The 22,643-nt window shown below is 43.0% G+C and overlaps 1 protein-coding gene across 1 annotated transcript; it reads left to right on the forward strand.

The window, feature by feature from the left end:
- The first annotated feature begins 3,278 nt into the window (after positions 1-3,278).
- LOC125553910 (ocs element-binding factor 1-like) lies at positions 3,279-4,319 on the forward strand. Its single transcript, XM_048717559.1, has one exon. The coding sequence runs from the start codon at positions 3,619-3,621 to the stop codon at positions 4,120-4,122; it is 504 nt and encodes a 167-aa protein (XP_048573516.1). The 5' UTR covers positions 3,279-3,618; the 3' UTR covers positions 4,123-4,319.
- Positions 4,320-22,643: the final 18,324 nt, after the last annotated feature.

The raw sequence follows: 22,643 nt of genomic DNA on the forward strand, positions 1-22,643 counted from the left end.
AGGCCGGCATTTGAGACGCTCAATGATGAGGAGTTGAGTGTGTGGTGCATCAGGTAGGATTCGACCGCTACAGATCGGAACTCAACAAGGGCTAAATGCCTCCTGACTATGTGGCTCCTTTGGAAGCATCGGAATGGTGTAGTGTTCAATGGCACGACAGCGCCACGCTCCCACTTGATGCAGCGGATAAAGGACGAAGGAAGGCTATGGGCAAAATCCAGGCTGTTGAAGAGGAATACAGTATGATTAGAGATGGAGGTAGGATTGTGGGACGTCGAGATGTAGTTGGTTCACAAGTTTAGCGGCAGTGTCGGAAAATTCCGCATGTAATTAAAATTTGTACATATGAACTTGGGGAGTCTTCCCTCTTCTTCTTTAAAGAATGATACGCACACTAGTGCGTATTCGAGAAAGAAAAAAGATGCCAGATGGTAAGATGGTTGAACGATGATTTGGCACCAAGGTGAGTGCATCGAAATCAACTCTCCTTTCACGCAACCAACTAAAGTGGACGGAAACTGGAAAATATGAGCTTGCAAAACAACTTTGATACTGCTCGCAACTAGAAAGGGAGTTGGGTGGGTCATGAGGAAAATCCACTATGCTTTCTCTTGAAAGAAGAACCAAAAAACAATAATAGCATGTTCGGAATCCTCCCAATCCGAAATTTCCGGATCCCTCCCTCGTCGCGCCCGCAAGGTGACGGGGAGGGCGATCTCAGATCCCGCCGCCGGTTTCCTCTCCTCCCTCCTCCTTCCTCGCCGCCGCCACGGGGCGCAGCCGGGCAAAGCTCGTCTGGGCCGGCGGCGGCGAGGCCTTGGCGTCCTCACGCATGTGGGGGCTGCACGGGCAGGCCTCTCCATAGTCAGGCACGACGTTGGTGTTGCGCGCTGCGGCGTGGCGGCGCTCAGGTCTGACGGCTCTGCCTTGCGGCGGTGCCGGCGGCCCGGGGGACTGCTGCGCGACGGGCAGCACGACGGCGGATTGTGCCTTGGCACGACGGCCAGCTCTGGTCAATTGGCGACGCGAGCTGCGGCAGCAAGGGCCGGTGGCTGCTGCTCTGCCTCCCGGCGGTGGTGGCTATCGGCGGCGGTGGATCTCTGGCCGTGGGTGGGCCCTCGGGCGCGGCAGCGGGTTGGAGCAGCGGGGAGGATGCATCCCTCATGGCCCTAGTGACCTTCGTGCAAAGTCATCGTTCCACTTGCGATCGGTCCTCTTTGATTTCGCCATCGGCGAGCTCCGGACTTCTCCTTCGAAGGAAAACAAGGACTAGCGTATATGACGCTCTTTGGACATCTTGATTGGATTGGGCCAGTCGAGTACACCCGCAACATCAGCATAACTAGCTTTACCGGGGTATCGCGAAGCTTCGTTTTTTGTTGACACCTCAGGACATGTCTGCACCAAGATTTCTAAGGGATCAACACATGCGGGGAATGCCATGGCGTGATTGGAGGAACTGCAAGTGACGGAGGCTGGGTCTTGAATGCGATGACTTTGCTTCACATGCAGTTGTCCAGACTTGGTTGTGGGATATGTTCCCGTCCAAACCAGGCACGAGTTCCTGTGAGTTTGGTGGTACGAGACTTCTAGTAGTGGACTCCGCAAGTGGGGGCGGCGGCATTGGAGGACTTCTTTGTTGGTGGTGCTCCTTTGAGTACTGAGTCGTGGTTTTCAGGTGAAAACCCAAGGTATGGCCTTTATTGGTTGTGCCTGGCAGCGACCTTGTTGAAAGCATTGTTTTGGGAACGCGGTCTTTCTGGAGGATGAAAACCTACGATCTTTGATCGGGCAACGACAACACTTGTGCATTGTTTCCTTCTAGGAGGCGTTGCTTTTGGAGAACCTTCTTTCTAATCCGGGTGTTGTCTTTGGTGGTGGTTAGAGTGTTGCTATTGCGGATGATCGATTACCGTGGCAAGGTCTTTTTTTTGGCTATGTGCATCCTGGATGTTTTTAGACATCTTGTAAGTGCAAAGGATGGGTGTAATTGATATCTACTTGATATTAATATATTCCACTTTTCAAATAAAATAAAATAATAATAGCATGTTCATACGTACTGAGCATCGAAAGGTTCACTTAGTTTAGCTAGCTCTGCCTGGCACTAGCACACAAGCAGAAAGGCTACCAGGCGCCAAAGGGCACGACGCGGCATCGACATGTGTACATACATAAGCAAAAGCACCTGGCGCCTCCTAACTGATCGTTTAGTCAAGTAGTACAACAAAAGCGACAAAGCCCAGCAGGATCTTGGACTGCAGATGCATATATGTTCTCTCCTCTAGCCGCACTAGTTTATTCCCTTCTCTTCGGGCAGAAGCAAACCCAACTATACTAGTTACCAGCCTAGCTACCAACGAAAACGACATGTACTATTGCTTGCTTGCATCGATCGCCCTTGGCTGGGGTAAAAAACTAGAGCTGGGGGCATCGTTGTTAATGTTATCTCGTGACGCCAGCGACCAGGACGTCTGAATATGGCCATGGAATGTGGTTTTCCCCCGGCCGGGAACACTAGGAGAGCTGGCTGTGTGTCTTTGCATCTTTGCCGTCGAATATTCAGACCTCCTCTCCTCCCTACCTAGTAGTATGTGCTGTAGATGCATTGGTTGATCTGACGAATCGCTTATTTCTTGAGAAGAGTGTTGTGGTAACCGATGAATTCAAGCATAAACTGTCTGCAACGGCTTTAGTTTGATATTGGCTTTGCGCTGCTTCCCAGATGCTCGTGTGAATTTTCGTTGGCATACCATACCTCCATTGGCCAAGTCGCCGATGGAGACATCTCGGTGCAAAAAGAAAAAGAAAACTGAAATTGTGCGCCGTGTCAACATGCTGTACTACTCCCTGACGCACCATAAAGAAGTAAATACAGAGGTGCCCTTTTGGTCAGACAATCGACACCTCGAATGAACCAAGTATTTTAACGATCCCCCGCAAAATAAAATATAGAGATCATTTAGAAAAATGATCACAGGGGGGATACTGTAAGTAGAACCTTCATATTCGTCCGGTCATCGAAGTTTCGTACGTACTTCGTTGGCACCATTGGAAAATTCAATGCATGCATGCTGCGGCACTGACAGCTCCGCCAATGAGGCAAGCCCAACATCGCAACAACAAAAGCGACGTCTCCATACATTTTTACGAGTTGGTTGGTACGCACACAGCACTAGCGAATTTGGCCGGCGGCCTACGTATGCGCACCGGCGAAGGGGCTCCCCTCCATCGCGACCATATATACACCATCGTTCCCAGAAGAAACATCAACCAGGCCATTCGCACCCCTCGAGCTCCGGCGGAAGTGCTGCCCGCGCCGTCCATGTCGACGCCGCCGCAGCCGCCTCCTAGCCTCATCCACATCTGCTGCCTGCACTCGCTCTCCATCGTCCTCCTCCACTTCCTCTACGTGATCTCCTGATCCGCCCCCCTCTCCCCATCCAAAGTATAGTAGTGGTAGTAGTGTGTTTCCTTCTACGTTCTTGTTTCCGTACCTTCTTCTTCCTCCGGCTTGCAAGTAAGTACTACGTTCTCCACCGCTCCTGGTACACTGGTACACTTCTAGGAGCGGGAATTACGTACTCTGGTGTGTTTCTGCGTGATACTCTACAACAAATGGAGATGATTCCGCCGGCTGCGGCGTCGTCGGCGCCACCACGCCATGGCGGCGCGGTCACCGAGGAGGAGCGGCAGCGCAAACGGAAGACCTCAAACCGCCTCTCAGCGCAGAGGTCTCGCATAAAGAGGCAGCAGCGCGAGGAGAATCTGGTCGTGCGCGCGGCCCAGCTCGAGATCGACAACAACGCCATGCGTGTCACCACCGCCCTCGTGCAGCAGCAATGCAGCCTGGTCGAGCAGCAGAACCGTGTGCTCTTCGCAGACGCTCGTTGCCTCTACAGCCTTCTCCAGCAGCAAAACTCCCAGCTCCGCATGCTCGGTCAGATCACCGGCGTTCCGATGGACGTGCAGGAAATCCCCGTCCACCTCACGCAGCTGTACGGCGGCCTGCAGACGCCACCGGCGCCGCCCCTGCCCTTGCCGCCGGAGATTCAGATGATGTTCCAGCCGGAGCAGCTCGATGATATCATGGACGATGCAGGGAGTCTCCCGTGGCTCTGACTCGTGAGCGTATTATCATATTGTGTGTACTGTGATGCGTGTTCGTGTGGTGCTAGTAGTGTGATGACGTGAGCTATGGCGTTGGTGTGACTGTTGACTTGCACTACTTTTGTTTTGGAACTACGTGAGTTTCTTGTGTGAACTTGTACGTGTAGTACGTACACAAGAGTGTGATGTGTTGCTCTATAGTACAATATTTGAATAAATAAGTCAAGTTTGTGAAGTTGTGTTGTTGCACCTGGAATATAACTGAGATGTGTATCTAGCAGATCTCGCAAAATATCTATCTATGGAAAGCCAGTGAGATATCATTTCTTAATCGCCTTCGCTAGTGCATCATTCTTCAGTAGTTAGTACCTGGATCTTTTGAAGGCTCGGTCAAATTTTGCCATCGTCCAATAGCAGATCAACTGACACTCCTTTTGATAATAATTTTTTTTTTAAAATACCGACACTCCTCTTTGTTCAGATTCACAAACACCACTGCATTCTCAAAAATACCGATTGTTTGTTGCACACAAACGAACAAATTAACGCCCGGTGGTCGCTGCCATCTGATACGGCTGATACGGACGCCGACGCAACCGATGCTGAGTTGCTGATCGCGAAGTGCTTCTACACCTTAAACAAAGCAGCGACACTCGAGCGTGACTAGACGTCGATGCGTGGATGCGTGAGCGTGATGCGGACCGGCAGACTTCGCGTCTCCTGGCTTGTCGTCACCGCGGGCACCGCGACGCCGGGCAGACGGCATGCATCGCTATTCACGGACCAGCCGGGAGGCTTTAATTTGCCTCCGTCGACTTCACCATGCACGACGGCGATGGTGGTTTGTTTGTCACCTGGTTTCATCCACTCCATCTGCCGAGCTTTCAGTAAAGAGATTTTTTTTTGGAGTACTACACAAAATAATGGGTTGTATATAGTTGATCCAACGGTTAGTACGGTCCGCTCGGAATTTGGCCAAGTGTGGATTGGTAATTTCCTATATCGGATAGTATTTTTCATGTTTTATTCATAATGATGTACACAAACAATCCCCAAAAAAGTAAAATACACAGAATCCCACAATAGCGACGTGATTAGCAGAAAACTACCACTTAATGAAACATTGCACTATGCACCGTATGAAAAAATGGCTGTGGCAAAAAACAGTGAACCGTTTTTTGAACAGAATTTGACGTGCCAAAGCACGCGTGCACCAGCGCGGCGCCTAACGGCTGCCTGACCAGCGCGGTCGGAACATGCTTCCCTACAGGGAAACAGGGCTAGCCGCCAGCTCACTCAACTCACTCTCTCGACCAGCTCACTCACTCAAGCTCGTGCCCCTCTCCACCTCTCTCGCCTCTGTGCCGTCATCGATGCGCTCAATGTGACGCCTCAATAATCATGCTATAGTAACCTCATGTTAATGACGCTGTGTCATCGCCTTTTTCTAAGCCAAGTTACCACTTGATGAAAATTCAAAGCCATTTCAAATTTAATTTGAAGTCAAAATTAATATGTATTCAAACAGTAAAACTAAAATGTTCGCATTATTCCATAAATTCCCCTGATCATTTGTCATGTTGAACCCAACATCATTAGAAATACTTAAATGCCCTTAACCCATTTAAAATAGTGCCAACGGCATTAAATTGTGTCATTTCAATTTAAATAAATATTTGAACAATTCAAAATAAATTGGCACTTGCTGTGCTAGCTCCAATCACTGCCTAGTATTTATGTACTAAATTTTAAGTTCAACAAAAATCATTTGCTAGTGATAAAAATGCAACACAGGGAAAGAAGTACAAAACAGAAAATGGAAAAGAAAAAATCTAAAAGACCTAATGTGCTACTGTGCTACTTGGCTAAATTCTTAAAACTACCACTCATTGCACTATGCATTAGTGAAATCTACAGCCCCCGAGTCTATTTTCTATCATATTGTTTTCAGGTCTATTATTTCAAAATCCCAAAAATAACTTGCTGCACTTTTTATTTATTAATTTATTTATTTTGTGTTTTAGTTAGTTCTATTTATCAAATCTCATACAATTTAATCTATCTCAATACCAAGGAGGGATTGATAACCCTTCTTACGTGTTGGGTTGCAAGTATTTGCTGTTTGTGTGCATGTGTTGTTTACATAGTGTTGCTTGGTTCTCCTACTGAATTGATAACCTTGGTTTCATAACTGAGGGACATACTTACAATTGTTGTGCTGCATCATCCCCTCCTCTTCGGGGAATCACCAACACATATACAAGCAATCAGTCTGCTGGACGGTGATGGAGTTGGATGAGATTTATCATGCAATCGAGTCAATTTGTTAGGGATTGGTCACCAGTATCCAATATGTTCTGAGATTGATATTGCTATGACTTTGTTATGCTTAATGTTTGTCACTAGGGCCCGAGTTGTTGGGGAACATAGCATGCAATTTCAAAAAAAATTCTACAATCACACAAGATATATCTAGGAGATGCATAGCAACGAGAGGGGGAGAGTGTGTCCACGTACCCTCGTAAACCGAAAGCGGAAGCGTTAACTTAACGCGGTTGATGTAGTCGAACGTCTTCGCGATCCAACCGATCAATTCCAAATGTATGGCACCTTCGAGTTCAGCACACGTTCAGCTCGATGACGTCCCTCAAACTCTTGATCCAGAAAAGTGTCGAGGGAGAGTTTCGTCCGCACGACGGCGTGGTGACGGTGATGGTGATGTGATCCATGCAAGGCTTCGCCTAAGCACTACGACAATATGACCGGAGGAGTAAACTGTGGAGGAGGGCACTGCACACGGCTAAGAGAACATCTTTATAATCACCCAGTTACATTGTGACATTTGATAGCACACATGGTGTTCCTCCGGTATTCGGGAGTTGCATAGTGTCATAGTCAAAGGAATATGTATAAGTCATGAAGAAAACAATAGCAATAAAACTTAACGATCATTATGCTAAGCTAACGGGTGGGTCTTGTCCAACACATCATTCTCCTAATGATGTGATACCGTTCATCAAATAACAACACATGTATATGGTTAGAAACTTAACCATCTTTGATTAACGAGCTAGTCAAGTAGAGGCATACTAGGGACACTTTGTATTGTCTATGTATTCACACATGTATCAAGTTTCCAGTTTAATACAATTCTAGCATGAATAATAAACATTTATCTGATATAAGGAAATATAAATAACAACTTTATTATTGCCTCCAGGGCATATTTCCTTCAGTCTCCTACTTGCACTAGAGTCAATAATCTAGATTACATTGTAATCATTCTAACATCCATGGAGTCTTGGTGCTAATCATGTTTCGCTCGTGGAAGAGGCTTAGTCAACGGGTCTGCAACATTCAGATCTGTATGTAATTTGCAAATCTCTATATCTCCCACTTTGACTTGATCATGGATGGAGTTGAATGGTCTCTTGATGTGTTTGGTTCTCTTGTAAAATCTGGATTCCTTCGCTAAGGCAATTGCTCCAGTATTGTCACAAAAGATTTTCATTGGACCCGATGCACTAGGTATAACACCTAGATTGGATATGAACTCCTTCATCCAGACTCCTTCATTGGCTGCTTCCGAAGCAGCTATGTACTCCGTTTCACACGTAGATCCCGCCACGACGCTCTGCTTGGAAATGCACCAATTGACAGCTCCACCATCAACGTATCCGGTTGACTTAGAGTCATCCGGATCAGTGTCAAAGCTAGCAACGACGTAACCATTTACGACAAGCTCGTTGTCACCTCCATAAACAAGAAACATATCCTTAGTCCTTTTCAGGTATTTCAGGATGTTCTTGACCACTGCCCAGTGATCCACCACTCCTGGATTACTTTGGTACCTCCCTGCTAAACTTATAGCAAGGCACACATCAGGTCTAGTAAACAACATTGCATACATGATAGAACCTATGGCTGAGGTATAGGGAATGACTTTCATTTTCTCTCTATCTTCTGCAATGGTCGGGCATTGAGTCTGACTCAACTTCACACCTTGTAACACGGTTAAGAACCCTTTCTTTGACTGATCCATTTTGAAATTCTTCAAAACTTTATCAAGGTTTGTGCTTTGTGGAAGTCCAATTAAGCGTCTTGATCTATCTCTATAGATCTTGATGCCCAATATATAAGGAGCTTCACCGAGGTCTTTCATTGAAAAATTCTTATTCAAATATCCTTTTATGCTATCCAGAAATTATATATCATTTCCAATCAACAATATGTCATCTACATATAATATTAGAAACGCTACAGAGCTCCCACTCACTTTCTTGTAAATACAGGCTTCGCTAAAAGTCTGTATAAAACCATATGCTTTGATCACACTATCAAGCATATATTCCAACTCCGAGAGGCTTGCACCAGTCCATAAATGGATTGCTAGAGCTCGCACACTTTGTTAGCACATTTAGGATCGACAAAACCTTCTGGTTGCATCATATACAAATCTTCTTTAAGAAATCCATTAAGGAATGCAGTTTTAACATCCATTTGCCAAATTTCATAATCATAAAATGCGGCAATTGCTAATATGGTTCAGACAGACTTAAGCATCGCTACGGGTGAGAAGGTCTCATCGTAGTCAACTCCTTGAACTTGTCAAAAACCTTTCGCAACAAGTCGAGCTTTGTAGACAATAACATTACCATCAGCGTCAGTCTTCTTCTTGAAGATCAATTTATTCTCTATGGCTTGCCGATCATAGGAAAAGTCAACCAAAGTCCATACTTTGTTTTCATACATGGATCCCATCTCGGATTTCATGGCCTCAAGCCATTTCGTGGAATCTGGGCTCATCATCGCTTCCTCATAGTTCCTAGGTTCGTCATGGTCTAGTAACATGACTTCCAGAACAGGATTACCGTACCACTCCAGTGCGGAGCGTACTCTGGTTGACCTACGAGGTTCGGTAGTAACTTGATCTGAAGTTTCATGATCATCATCATTAACTTCCTCACTAATTGGTGTAGACATCACTGGAACTGATTTCCGTGATGAACTACTTTCCAATTCGAGAGAAGGTACAACTACCTCATCAAGTTCTACTTTCCTCTTGATACGTCTCCAACGTATCTATAATTTTTGATTGTTCCATGCTATTATATTATATGTTTTGGATGTTAATGGGCTTTAGTTTACACTTTTATATTATTTTTGGGACTAACCTACTAACCCAAGGCCCAGGGCAAATTGTTGTTTTTTTCCTATTTCAGTGTTTCGCAGAAAAGGAATATCAAACGGAATCCAAACGGAATGAAACCTTCGGGAGAGTTATTTTCGGAACAAACGTGATCCATAGGACTTGGAGTGACGTCAAGAAACAAACAAGGAGTCCACGAGGTAGGGGGGAGCGCCTACCCCCTGGGCGCGCACTCCCCCCTCGTGGGCCCCTCGTGGCTCGACCGACCTACTTCTTCCTCCTACATATACTCATATACCCTGAAAACAACCAGGAGCACCACGAAACCCTATTTCCACCGCCGCAACCTTCTGTACCCAGAGATCCCATCTTGGGGCCTTTTTTTGAAGCTCCGCTAGAGGGGGAATCGATCACGGAGGGCCTCTACATCAACTCCATGGCCTCTCCGGTGATGTGTGAGTAGTTTTCTTCAGACCTTCGGGTCCATAGTTATTAGCTAGATGGCTTCTTCTCTCTCTTTGGATCTCAATACAAAGTTCCCCGCGATCTTCTTGGAGATCTATTTGATGTAACTCTTTTTGCAGTGTGTTTGTCAAGATCCGATGAATTGTGGGTTTATGATCAAGTCTATCTATGAACAATATTTGATTCTTCTCTGAAATCTTTTATGTATGGTTGGTTATCTTTGCAAGTCTCTTCGAATTATCAGTTTGGTTTGGCCTACTAGATTGATCTTTCTTGCAACGGGAGAAGTGCTTAGCTTTGGGTTCAATCTTGCGGTGCTCGATCCCAGTGACAGAAAGGGAAACGACACGTATTGTATTGTTGCCAATGAGGATAAAAGGATGGGGTTTACATCATATTGCTTGAGTTTATCCCTCTACATCATGTCATCTTACCTAATGCATTACTCTGTTCTTATGAACTTAATACTCTAGATGCATGCTGGATAGCAGTCGATGTGTGGAGTAATAGTAGTAGATGCAGGCAGGAGTCGGTCTACTTTTCACGGATGTGATGCCTATATACATGATCATGCCTAGATATTCTCATAATTATTCGCTTTTCTATCAATTGCTCGACAGTAATTTGTTCACCCACCGTAATACTTATGCTATCTTGAGAGAAACCACTAGTGAAACCTATGGCCCCCGGGTCTATCTTTTATCATATAAGTTTCCAATCTATTTTATTTTGCAATCTTTACTTTCAATCTTTATCATAAAAATACCAAAAATATTATCTTATCATCTCTATCAGATCTCACTCTCGTAAGTGACCGCGAAGGGCTTGACAACCCCTTTATCGCGTTGGTTGCGAGGTTCTTATTTGTTTGTGTAGGTACGAGGGACTTGCGTGTGGCCTCCTACTGGATTGATACCTTAGTTCTCAAAAACTGAGGGAAATACTTACGCTACTTTGCTGCATCACCCTTTCCTCTTCAAGGGAAAACCAACGCATTGCTCAAGAGGTAGCAAGAAGGATTTCTGGTGCCATTGCCGGGGAGTCTACGCACAAGTCAAGACATACCAAGTACCCATCACAAACTCTTATCCCCCGCGTTACATTATTTGCCATTTGCCTCTCGTTTTCGTCTCCCTCACTTCACTCTTGTCGTTTTATTCGCCCTTTTTTCATTCCCCTTCTCTTTTCTAGTTCGTCTCTTTTTGCTAGTTTCTTGTTTGCTTGTGTGTTGGATCGCTTGCTTGTCACGATGGCTCAAGATTATACTAAATTGTGTGATTTTTTCAATACCAACAATAATGATTTTATTAGCACTCCGATTTCTCCTCTTACCGATGCTGAGTCTTGTGAAATTAATGCTGCTTTGCTAAATCTTGTCATGAAAGATCCATTTTCCGGCCTTCCTAGTGAAGATGCCGCTACCCATCTAAACAACTTTGTTGATTTGTGTGATATGCAAAAGAAGAAATACGTGGATAATGATATTGTTAAACTGAAGCTATTCCCGTTTTCCCTTAGAGGTCGTGCTAAAACTTGGTTTTCGTCTTTGCCTAAAAAATAGTATCAATTCATGTAATAAGTGCAAAGATGCTTTTATCTCTAAGTATATTCCTCCCGCTAAGATCATCACTCTTAGAAACGATATTATGAATTTTAAGCAACTTGATCATGAACATGTTGCACAAGCTTGAGAGAGGATGAAATTAATGATACGTAATTACCCTACACATGGTTTGAATCTTTGGATGATTATACAAAAATTTTATGCCGGATTGAACTTTGCTTCTATAAATCTTTTAGATTCGGCAGGGGGAGGCACTTTTTGGGAAATCACTTTAGGAGAAGCTACTAAACTCCTAGATAATATTATGGTTAATTATTCTCAATGGCATACTGAAAGATCTACTAATAAAAAGGTGCATGCTATAGAAGAAATCAATGTTTTGAGTGGAAAGATGGATGAGCTTATGAAATTGTTTGCTAATAAGAGTGTTTCTTCTGATCCTAATGATATGTCTTTGTCTACTTTGATTGAGAATAATAATGAATCTATGGATGTGAATTTTGTTGGTAGGAACAATTTTGGTAATAACGCATTTAGAGGTAACTTTAATCCTAGGCCATTTCCTAGTAATTCCTCTAATAATTATGGTAATTCCTACATAAATTCTTACGGAAATTATAATAAGATGCCCTCTGATTTTGAATCTAATATTAAATAATTTATTAGTTCTCAAAAGAGTTTCAATGCTTTGATTGAAGAAAAATTGTCTAAGATTGATGAGTTGGCTAGGAACGTGGATAGAATTTCTCTTGATGTTGATTCTTTGAAACTTAGATCTATTCCACCTAATCATGATATCAATGAGTCTCTCAAATCTATGAGAATTTCCATTGATGAGTGCAAAGAAAGAACCGCTAGGATGCGTGCTAAAAAAGATTGCTTTGTGAAAGCGTGTTCTTCTAGTTTCCATGATAATAATGATGAAGATCTAAAAGTTATTGATGTGTCCCCTATTAAATCTTTGTTTTGCAATATGAATCTTGATAATGATGGGACTGGAGATGAGTCAACTTTAGTTAGAAGGCGTCCCAATGATTCGGAGTTTTTAGATCTTGATGCAAAAATTGATAAAAGTGGGATGGGAGAGGTCAAAACTTTAAATAGCAATGAACCCACTATCTTGGATTTCAAGGAATTTAATTATGATAATTGTTCTTTAATAGATTTTATTTCCTTGTTGCAATCCGTGCTAAATTCTCCGCATGCTTATAGTCAAAATAAAACTTTTACTAAACATATCGTTGGTGCTTTAATGCAATCTTATGAAGAAAAGCTTGAATTGGAAGTTTCTATCCCTAGAAAACTTCATGATGAGTGGGAACCTACTATTAAAATTAAAATTAAATATCATGAATTCTATGCTTTATGTGACTTGGGTGCTAGTGTTTCCACGATTCCTAAAACTTTGTGTGATTTGCTAGGTTTCCGTGAATTTGATGATTGTTCTTTAAACTTGCATCTTGAGGATTCCACCATTAAGAAACCTATGGGAAGAGTTAATGATGTTCTTATCGTTGCAAATAGGAATTATGTGCCCGTAGATTTCATTGTTCTTGATATTAATTGCAATCCTTCATGTTCTATTATTCTTGGTAGACCTTTCCTTAGAATGATTGGTGCAATTGTTGACATGAAAGAAGGGAATATTATATTCCAATTTCCGTTAAGGAAGGGCATGGAACACTTTCCTAGAAATAAAATTAAATTAACTTATGAATCTATTATGAGGGCCACTTATGGATTGCATACCAAAGATGACAATACCTAGATCTATCCTTGCTTTTATGCCTAGCTAGGGACGTTAAACGATAGCGCTTGTTGGGAGGCAACCCAATTTTATTTTTGTTTATTGATTTTTGATTCTGTTTAGTAATAAATAATTCATCTAGCCTCTTTTTAGATGTGGTTTTATGCTTTTAATTAGTGTTTGTGCCAAGTAGAACCTTTGGGAAGACTTGGGGAAAGTCTTTGCGATCTTGCTGTAAAAAACAGAAACTTTAGAGCTCACGAGATATGCTGCCATTTTTTACTGGGAGTAATATTTAGTTAATTCTTTTTGAAGATGATTAATAGATAAATTCCTCACTTACAGAAATTTATTTTAGAATTTTTGGGGTTCCAGAAGTATTCGAAACCTACATATTACTACAGACTGTTCTGTTTTTGACAGATTCTGTTTTTCGTGTGTTGTTTGCTTATTTTGATGAATCTATGGCTAGTGTTTGAGTGTATGAACCATAGAAAAGTTGGAATACAGTAGATTTAACACCAATATAAATAAATAATGAGTTCATTACAGTACCTTAAGTGGTGCTTTGTTTTCTTTTACTAACGGAGCTCATGAGATTTTCTGCTTAAGTTTTGTGTTGTGAAGTTTCAAGTTTTGGGTAAAGATTTGATGGATTATGGAACAAGGAGTGGAAAGAGCCTAAGCTTGGGGATGCCCAAGGCACGCCAAGGTAAAATCCAAGGAAAACCAAAAGCCTAAGCTTGGGGATACCCCGGAAGGCATCCCCTCTTTCATCTTCGTCCATCGGTAACTTCACTTGGAGCTATATTTTTATTCACCACAGGGTATGTGTTTTGCTTGGAGCGTCTTGTATGATTTGAGTCTTTGATTTTTAGTTTACCACAATAATCCTTGCTGTACACACCTTTCGGGAGAGCCACACATGAATCGGAATTTATTAGAATACTCTATGTGCTTCACTTATATCTTTTGAGCTAGATAATTTTGCTCTAGTGCTTCGCTTATATCTTTTAGAGCACGGCAGTGGTTTTATTTTATAGAAATTATTGATCTCTCATGCTTCACTTATATTATTTTGAGATTCCTTTAAAACAGCATGGTAATTTTCTTTGGTTGTGAATTTAGTCCTAATATTATAGGCATCCAAGATCGGTATAATAAAAACTATCATAAAAAGTGCATTGAATACTATGAGAAGTTTGATACTTGATGATTGTTTTGAGATATGGAGATGCTGATATTAGAGTATGCTAGTTGAGTAGTTTTGAATTTTATAAATACTTGTTCTAAAGTTTGTGATTCCTGTAGCATGCACGTATGGTGAACCGTTATGTGATGAAGTCGGAGCATGATTTATTTATTGATTGTCTTCCTTATGAGTGGCGGTCGGGGACGAGCGATGGTCTTTTCCTACCAATGTATCCCCCTAGGATCATGCGTGTAGTACTTTGTTTCGATAACTAATAAATTTTTTCAATAAGTATATGAGTTCTTTATGACTAATGTTGAGTCCATGGATTATACGCACTCTCATCCTTCCACCATTGCTAGCCTCTCTAGTACCGCGCAACTTTCGCCGGTAGCATAAACCCACCATATACCTTCCTCAAAACAGCCATCATACCTACCTATTTCGCCGGTACCATAAACCCACCATAAACCCACCATATACTTTCGCCGGTACCACAAACCCACCATATAAGTTTCCACCGTTCCATTTATTATGACACACATCATCATTGTCATATTGCCTTGCATGATCATGTAGTTGACATCGTATTTGTGGCAAAGCCACCATGCCTAATTTTTCATACATGTCACTCCTGATTCATCGCAATCCCGGTACACTGCCGGAGGCATTCACATAGAGTCATATTTTGTTCTAAGTATCGAGTTGTAATTCTTGAGTTGTAAGTAAATAAAGTGTGATGATCATCATTATTAGAGCATTGTCCCAAGTGAGGAAAGGATGATGGAGACTATGATTCCCCTACAAGTCGGGATGAGACTCCGGACGAAAAAAAGAGGCCATAAAAAAGAAGGCCCAAATAAAAAATGAGAGAAAAAGAGAGAAGGGACAATGTTACTATCCTTTTTCCACACTTGTGCTTCAAAGTAGCACCATGATCTTCATGATAGAGAGTCTCATATGTTATCACTTTCATATACTAGTGGGAATTTTACATTATAGAACTTGGCTTGTATATTCCAATGATGGGCTTCCTCAAATGCGCCAGGTCTTCGTGAGCGAGCAAGTTGGATGCACACCCACTTAGTTTCTTTTTGAGCTTTCATACACTTATAGCTCTAGTGCATCCGTTGCATGGCAATCCCTATTCACTCACATTGATATCTATTGATGGGCATCTCATAGCCCATTGATACGCCTAGTTGGTGTGAGACTATCTTCTCCTTTTTTTTCTTCTCCACAACCACCATTCCATTCCACATATAGTGCTATGTCCATGGCTCACGCTCATGTATTGCGTGAAGATTGAAAAAGTTTGAGAACATCAAAAGTATGAAACAATTGCTTGGCTTGTCATCGGGGTTGTGCATGATTTAAACACTTTGTGTGGTGAAGATAGAGCAAAGCCGGACTATATGATTTTGTAGGGATAACTTTCTTTGGCCATGTTATTTTGAGAAGACATAATTGCTTAGTTAGTATGCTTGAAGCATTATTATTTTTATGTCAACATTAAACTTTTGTCTTGAACCTTTCGGATCTGAATATTCATGCCACAATAAAGAGAATTACATTGATAATTATGCTAGGTAGCATTCCACATCAAAAATTCTATTTTCATCATTTACCTACTCGAGGACGAGCATGAATTAAGCTCGGGGATGCTTGATACATCTCCAACGTATCTAGAATTTTTGGTTGTTCCATGCTATTATATTATCTGTTTTGGATGTTAATGGGCTTTATGTTACACTTTTATATTATTTTTGGGACTAACCTACTAACCCAAGGCCCAGTGCAAATTGTTGTTTTTTTTCTATTACAGTGTTTCGCAGAAAAGGAATATCAAATGGAATCCAAACGGAATGAAACCTTTGGGAGAGTTATTTTTGGAACAAACGTGATCCAAATGACTTGGAGTGGACGTCAAGAAACAAACGAGGAGTTCACGAGGCAAGGGCACGCCTTCCCCATCGTGGGCCCATCGTGGCTCAACCAACATACTTCTTCCTCCTATATATACTCATATACCCTAAAAACAACCAAGAGCACCACGAAACCCTATTTCCACCACCACAACCTTCTGTACCCAAGAGATCCCATCTTGGGGCCTTTTACGGAGCTCCACCAGAGGGGGCATCGATCACGGAGGGCCTCTACATCAACTCCATAGCCTCTCCGGTGATGTGTGAGTAGTTTACTTCAGACCTTCGGGTCCATAGTTATTAGCTAGATGGCTTCTTCTCTCTCTTTGGATCTCAATACAAAGTTATCCTCGATCTTCTTGGAGATCTACTTGATGTAACTCTTTTTGCGGTGTGTTTGTCGAGATCCGATGAATTGTGGGTTTATGATCAAGTCTATCTATGAACAATATTTGATTCTTTTATGAAATCTTTTATGTATGATTGGTTATCTTTGCAAGTCTCTTCGAATTATCAGTTTGGTTTGGCCTACTAGATTGATATTTCTTGCAATGGGAGAAGTGCTTAGCTTTGGGTCCAATCTTGCGGTGCTCGCTTCCAGTGACAGAAAGGGAAACGACACGTATTGTATTGTTGCCATCGAGGATAAAAAGATGGGGTTTACATCATATTGCCTGAGTTTATCCCTCTACATCATGTCATCGTACCTAATGCATTACTCTGTTCTTTTGAACTTAATACTCTAGATGCATGCTGGATAGCGGTTGATGTGTGGAGTAATAGTAGTAGATGCAGGCAGGAGTCGGTCTACTTGTCATGGACGTGATGCCTATATACATGATCATGCCTAGATATTCTCATAATTATTCACTTTTCTATCAATTGTTCGACAGTAATTTGTTCACCCACCGTAATACTTATGCTATCTTGAGAGAAGCCACTAGTGAAACCTATGGCCCCCGGGTCTATCTTCTATCATATAAGTTTCCAATCTATTTTATTTTGCAATCTTTACTTTCAATCTTTATCATAAAAATACCAAAAATATTATCTTATCATCTCTATCAGATCTCACTCTCGTAAGTGACCATGAAGGGCTTGACAACCCCTTTATCGCGTTGGTTGCGAGGTTCTTATTTGTTTGTGTAGGTACGAGGGACTTGTGTGTGGCCTCCTACTGGATTGATACCTTGGTTCTCAAAAACTGAGGGAAAGACTTACGCTACTTTGCTGCATCACCCTTTCCTCTTCAAGGGAAAACCAATGCAGTGCTCAAGAGGTAGCACTTCCCATTCACTTCTTTCGAGAAAACTCCTTCTCTAGAAAGGATCCATTCTTAGCAACAAATATATTGCCTTCAGATCTGTGATAGAAGATGTACCCAACAGTTTCTTTTGGGTATCCTATGAAGACGCACTTCTCCGATTTAGGTTCGAGCTTCTCAGGCTGAAGCTTTTTCACATAAGCATTGCAACGCTTATATTTACGAAACGAGAGCTTAGGTTTCTTGCCAAACCACAGTTCATACGGTGTCGTCTCAACAGATTTAGACGGTGCCATATTTAATGTGAATGCAGTTGTCTCTAATGCATAACCCCAAAACTATAGGTGTAAATCGGTAAGAGACATCATAGATCGCCCCATATCTAATAAAGTAAGGTTACAGCGTTCGGACACACCATTACGTTGTGGTGTTCCAGCTGGCGTGAGTTGCGAAACTATTCCACATTATTTTAAATGAAGACCAAACTCGTAACTCAAATATTCGCCTCTGCGATCACATCGTAGAAACTTTATTTTCTTGTTATGATTATTTTCCACTTCACTATCAAATTCTTTGAACTTTTCAAATGTTTAAAACCTGTGTTTCATTAAGTAGATATACCTATATCTGCTCAAATCATCTGTGAAGGTTAGAAAATAACGATATCCGCCGCAAGCTTCAACACTCATCGGATCGCATGTTGGGGAACGTAGTAATTTCAAAAAAATCCTACGCACACGCAAGATCATGGTGATGCATAGCAACGAGAGGGGAGAGTGTCGTCCATGTACCCTCATAGACCGTTAAGCGGAAGCGTTATGACAACGCGGTTGATGTAGTCGTACATCTTCACGATCGACCGATCCTCAGTACCGAATGTATGACACCTTCGCGTTCAGCACACGTTCCGCTCGGTGATGTCCCGCGAACTCACGATCCAGTAGAGCTCGAAGGAGAGTTTCGTCAGCACGACGGCGTGGTGACGATATTGATGAAGCTATCGTCACAGGGCTTCACCTAAGCACCACTACAGTATGACCGAGGTGGATTATGGTGGAGGGGGCACCGCACACGGCTGGGAGAGATCAATGATCAACTTGTGTGTCCTAGGGTGCCCCTGCCCCCGTATATAAAGGAGAAAGGGGGGAGGCCGGCCGGCCCTGTAGGGCGCGCCAGGAGGAGGAGTCCTCCTCCTAGTAGGAGTAGGACTCCCCTCTTTCCTACTCCTAGTAGGAGGGGGAAAGGAAGGGGGAGAAGGAGAAGGAAAGGGGGGCGCCGCCCCCCCTTCCTAGTCCAATTCGGGCCAGAGGGGGAGGGGGTATGCGGCCTGCCCTGGCCGGCCCCTCTCTCTCTCTCCACAAGGGCCCAACAAGGCCCATTAACCCCCGGGGGGTTCCGGTAACCCCTCCGGCACTCCGGTAAAATCCCGATTTCACCCGGAACTCCTCCGATGTCCAAATGTAGGCTTCCAATATATCAATCTTTATGTCTCGACCATTTCGGGACTCCTCGTCATGTCTGTGATCATATCTGGGACTCCGAACTACATTCAGTACATCAAAACATATAAACTCATAATACCGATCGTCATAGAACTTTAAGCATGCGGACCCTACGGGTTCGAGAACTATGTAGACATGACCGAGACACGTCTCCAATCAATAACCAATAGCAGAACCTGGATGCTCATATTGGTTACTACATATTCTACGAAGATCTTTATCGGTCAAACCGCATAACAACATACGTTGTTCCCTTTGTCATCAGTATGTTACTTGCCCGAGATTCGATCGTCGGTATCTCAATACCTAGCTCAATATCGTTACCGGCAAGTCTCTTTACTCGTTCTGTAATGCATCATCCTGCAACTAGCTCATTAGTTGCATTGCTTGCAAGGCTTATAGTGATGTGCATTACCGAGAGGGCCCAGAGATACCTCTCCGACAGTCGGAGTGCCAACTCAACAAGTACCATCGGAGACACCTGTAGAGCATCTTTATAATCACCCAGTTACGTTGTGACGTTTGGTAGCACACAAAGTGCTCCTCTGGTAATTAGGAGTTGCATAATCTCATAGTCATAGGAACATGTATAAGTCATGAAGAAAGCAATAGCAGTAAACTAAAATGATTAAGTGCTAAGCTAACAAAATGGGTCAAGTCAACCACATCATTCTCTAATGATGTGATCCCGTTAATCAAATGACAACTCATGTCTATGGTTAGGAAACATAACCATCATTGATTCAACGAGCTAGTCAAGTAGAGGCATACTAGTGACAATCCATTTGTCTATGTATTCACACATGTATTATGTTTCCGGTTAATACAATTCTAGCATGAATAATAAACATTTATCATGATATGAGGAAATAAATAATAACTTTATTATTGCCTCTAGGGCATATTTCCTTCACCCCATACATCGGTATGTATTATTTCCAATAAGTCAGTGGCTCGCTCCACTGTTCCGGAGTTCGGAGTCTTAGTCATCTTGCCCATGAGGCATGGTTCGCAAGCATCAAGTGATTCCAAAAGCCCATCTGCATGGAGTTTATTCATGCGCTTTACACCAATATGACCTAAATGGTAGTGCCACAAATAAGTTGCACTATCATCATTAACTCTTGTAGCGACCCGACCCGAATGGGTCAAGTCTCTGTGCTTACGTGTCATCCCTGGATCGGTATGCTGACACACACAGTACTCGAAGGATTTATAACAGAGGTAAATCACATGTATAAAGTAACGTAAATACGATTACCTCAATCCAAATAGCGGAAGCAACAAGGTTGTGGATTCCCATCAACACCAACGGCAAAGTTGAGTGTAGAAATCGTAACCCTAACGTATCACTTACTCGTCGTAAGATAATCCTGCAACATGAGACGTTGCAGCCACAGAGGGTCAGTACATTGAATGTACTGGCAAATTCACACCATAGAGAATGATGAATAAAGGCTATCACTACATGTATATTTGGCTAGTGGAAAAGCTCTATGGTTATAAGGTTTTTGCGTAAAGCCAATTTTTCCCTACTGCAAAGGAATAAATTTTAATTAACTATCATGGTGGTTGTTGAACATTGAGAATGGCTGACAGCATCCTCAATCCCAATTAAGTAACTAAAACCAAACAACATTAATTAGAAGTAACGTGATGAGATCAACAGGATATTCAAGTACTAGATACTCAAGTTGTCCATAACCGGGGACACGGCTAATCATGATTAGTTTGTACACTCTGCAGAGGTTTGCGCACTTTTCCCCACAAGACTCAATCGCCTCCATTTGGTTTCTCGCACTACATGGTGTTTGAGAAGACGGATGACCGAGACACAGTCTTTTAGAAGCGCTAGCACCTTACATGTGGGGTAGACCGTACCACCTACAACCCCTACATCTGCTAGTCCACCCCGTAAGAGTTCGCACAACTTAGTCAACTATGCCAGAGCCCATAATGGCTTGTGGCTGCACACAGAAGTTTCTAGCATGAAAGATCTTATGATCCCTTTGAGCCTGGGTGGCGGTCCAAGAAAACAGGCAAGTCCTGGAAACCCCAGGTGCCTCAATCCACCCAGATGTGTGTTTAAGTTGCCTCCTTAGATAAACCATTAAAATTATCAACTCACATCTGTCATGGATATCACTCACCCAATCCACGTCTACTAACATAGCATGGCATAGTAAGCAAACGTAGAAGTAACTCCCAAGGGTTTGATATAACAGGGCAATAGGTACTACCTCATCTACTTCCCATCCCACAGTTTAATTAGGTCCTAATCATGCAATGTGTGAGGATTGATCTAATGCAATAAAACATGGGTTGTAGAAAAGGTATGATCAAAGTGTGAACTTGCCTGCAATGTTGATGAAGATGATTCGCAATCAAAATCTCTTGATAGATCTACTCGTCACACTCCGGTCAATCTATCGTAAGCAAGAAATAGTAACCACACAATAAGTACTCATCTAATGCACAGATAAAACTCGAACGAGAGAACGAACCAGAAGTTCAACTTAAGAACTCCGGTTGCAAAGAAAGAACGAACCGAACAAACGACGGAAAACAAACGGCGGAAGAAAACAACTCGGTTCTAGCAAGTTGAAACTAGGTCAAATTTTACCGGGGCAAAAACTTGTTCAAGTTGATTATACGGAACGGCGGTTTCGAGACGAAACTCCAGGCGCTTGAATCACCTGATTCCGATAAACGGGCGAGAAGATAAACTAGAACGAAGATCGGATCTGAGATCGCGATCGCGGAATAAATCCTACGAAAAGAAAGAGACGAACGGTTAAACGAACGGGCGTCGTTAACCGGGAATAAGCGGTGATCACGTTCGTTGAAAGAAGAACGAAAACCGATCTAGGGTTTTCGGAAAAGAAACCGAAACAAAGAATCGGAGCCGGAAAAGAAAACCGGAACGGTTTCTTTTAAAAGAACCGAACCGCGGGGAAGAAAAAGAGAGGCGCGAGGCTACCTCCGGCGAGGCGGGGCGAACGGTGGCGACGGCGGCATGCTAGGGCGGCGGCGGCGGGTGAGGGGCGCGGGGCGGGTGAGGGGCGCGGGGTGGGGCGCGGCTTGGGGAGGAGAGGGGGTTTGGGTTTTTTGGTGTGAGGAGAGGGGGGGTCTATGGGGGTATTTATATTGGTGAGGGGAGAGGAGACTTGGGGTAGGGGACAAGAAATAGATTAGGAAAAAGTGTCCTAGAAGAAAAAAAGGAAAACGGAACAAAGGAAAGAGGGGGGGGCTAAATACTTGGCCAAGGGGCAAGGGAGGGGCGGCCGGCTCCTGGAGTCCTGCTGGGACTCGGCGAGCGAGGCTCCTGGCGCTAGCGCACAGGGAGCTGGGGCGGCGGCTGGCCTGGGCCTTGGCTCGGCTGGCCTGGCTCCTTTTTTTTAAACAGTTCTGCGCGCAGAAAACAAAAGAAAAGAAAACTAGACGTACTCCAAAAATTCTAAAGTAAATTTTCCCCGACTCCTAAAAATGAGCCGAACAAAATGAACTTTTCTCCGGACCTAAAATGCAATTTTCGAAAACACGCATTTTTCCCTATCCGAATAAAATGCAAATAAACTCCGGCAAAACCAAAACTTGATCTATTTATTAAATCTTCATTTTTCCTCAATTTTGGGAAAGTCATATTATTCCCTCTCTTATATTTTTGATAACGGAAAAATTATTGAAGATGAAATAAATAAATCAAATGATCCTCTTTTCAAATT

Source organism: Triticum urartu, chromosome 4 (genome assembly GCF_003073215.2).
Source record: "Triticum urartu cultivar G1812 chromosome 4, Tu2.1, whole genome shotgun sequence".
NCBI lineage: Eukaryota > Viridiplantae > Streptophyta > Magnoliopsida > Poales > Poaceae > Triticum > Triticum urartu.

Bases quoted from the DNA above. Each gene is read 5' to 3' on its own strand.
- LOC125553910 (XM_048717559.1), top strand. From the start codon at position 3,619: ATGGAGATGATTCCGCCGGCTGCGGCGTCGTCGGCGCCACCACGCCAT.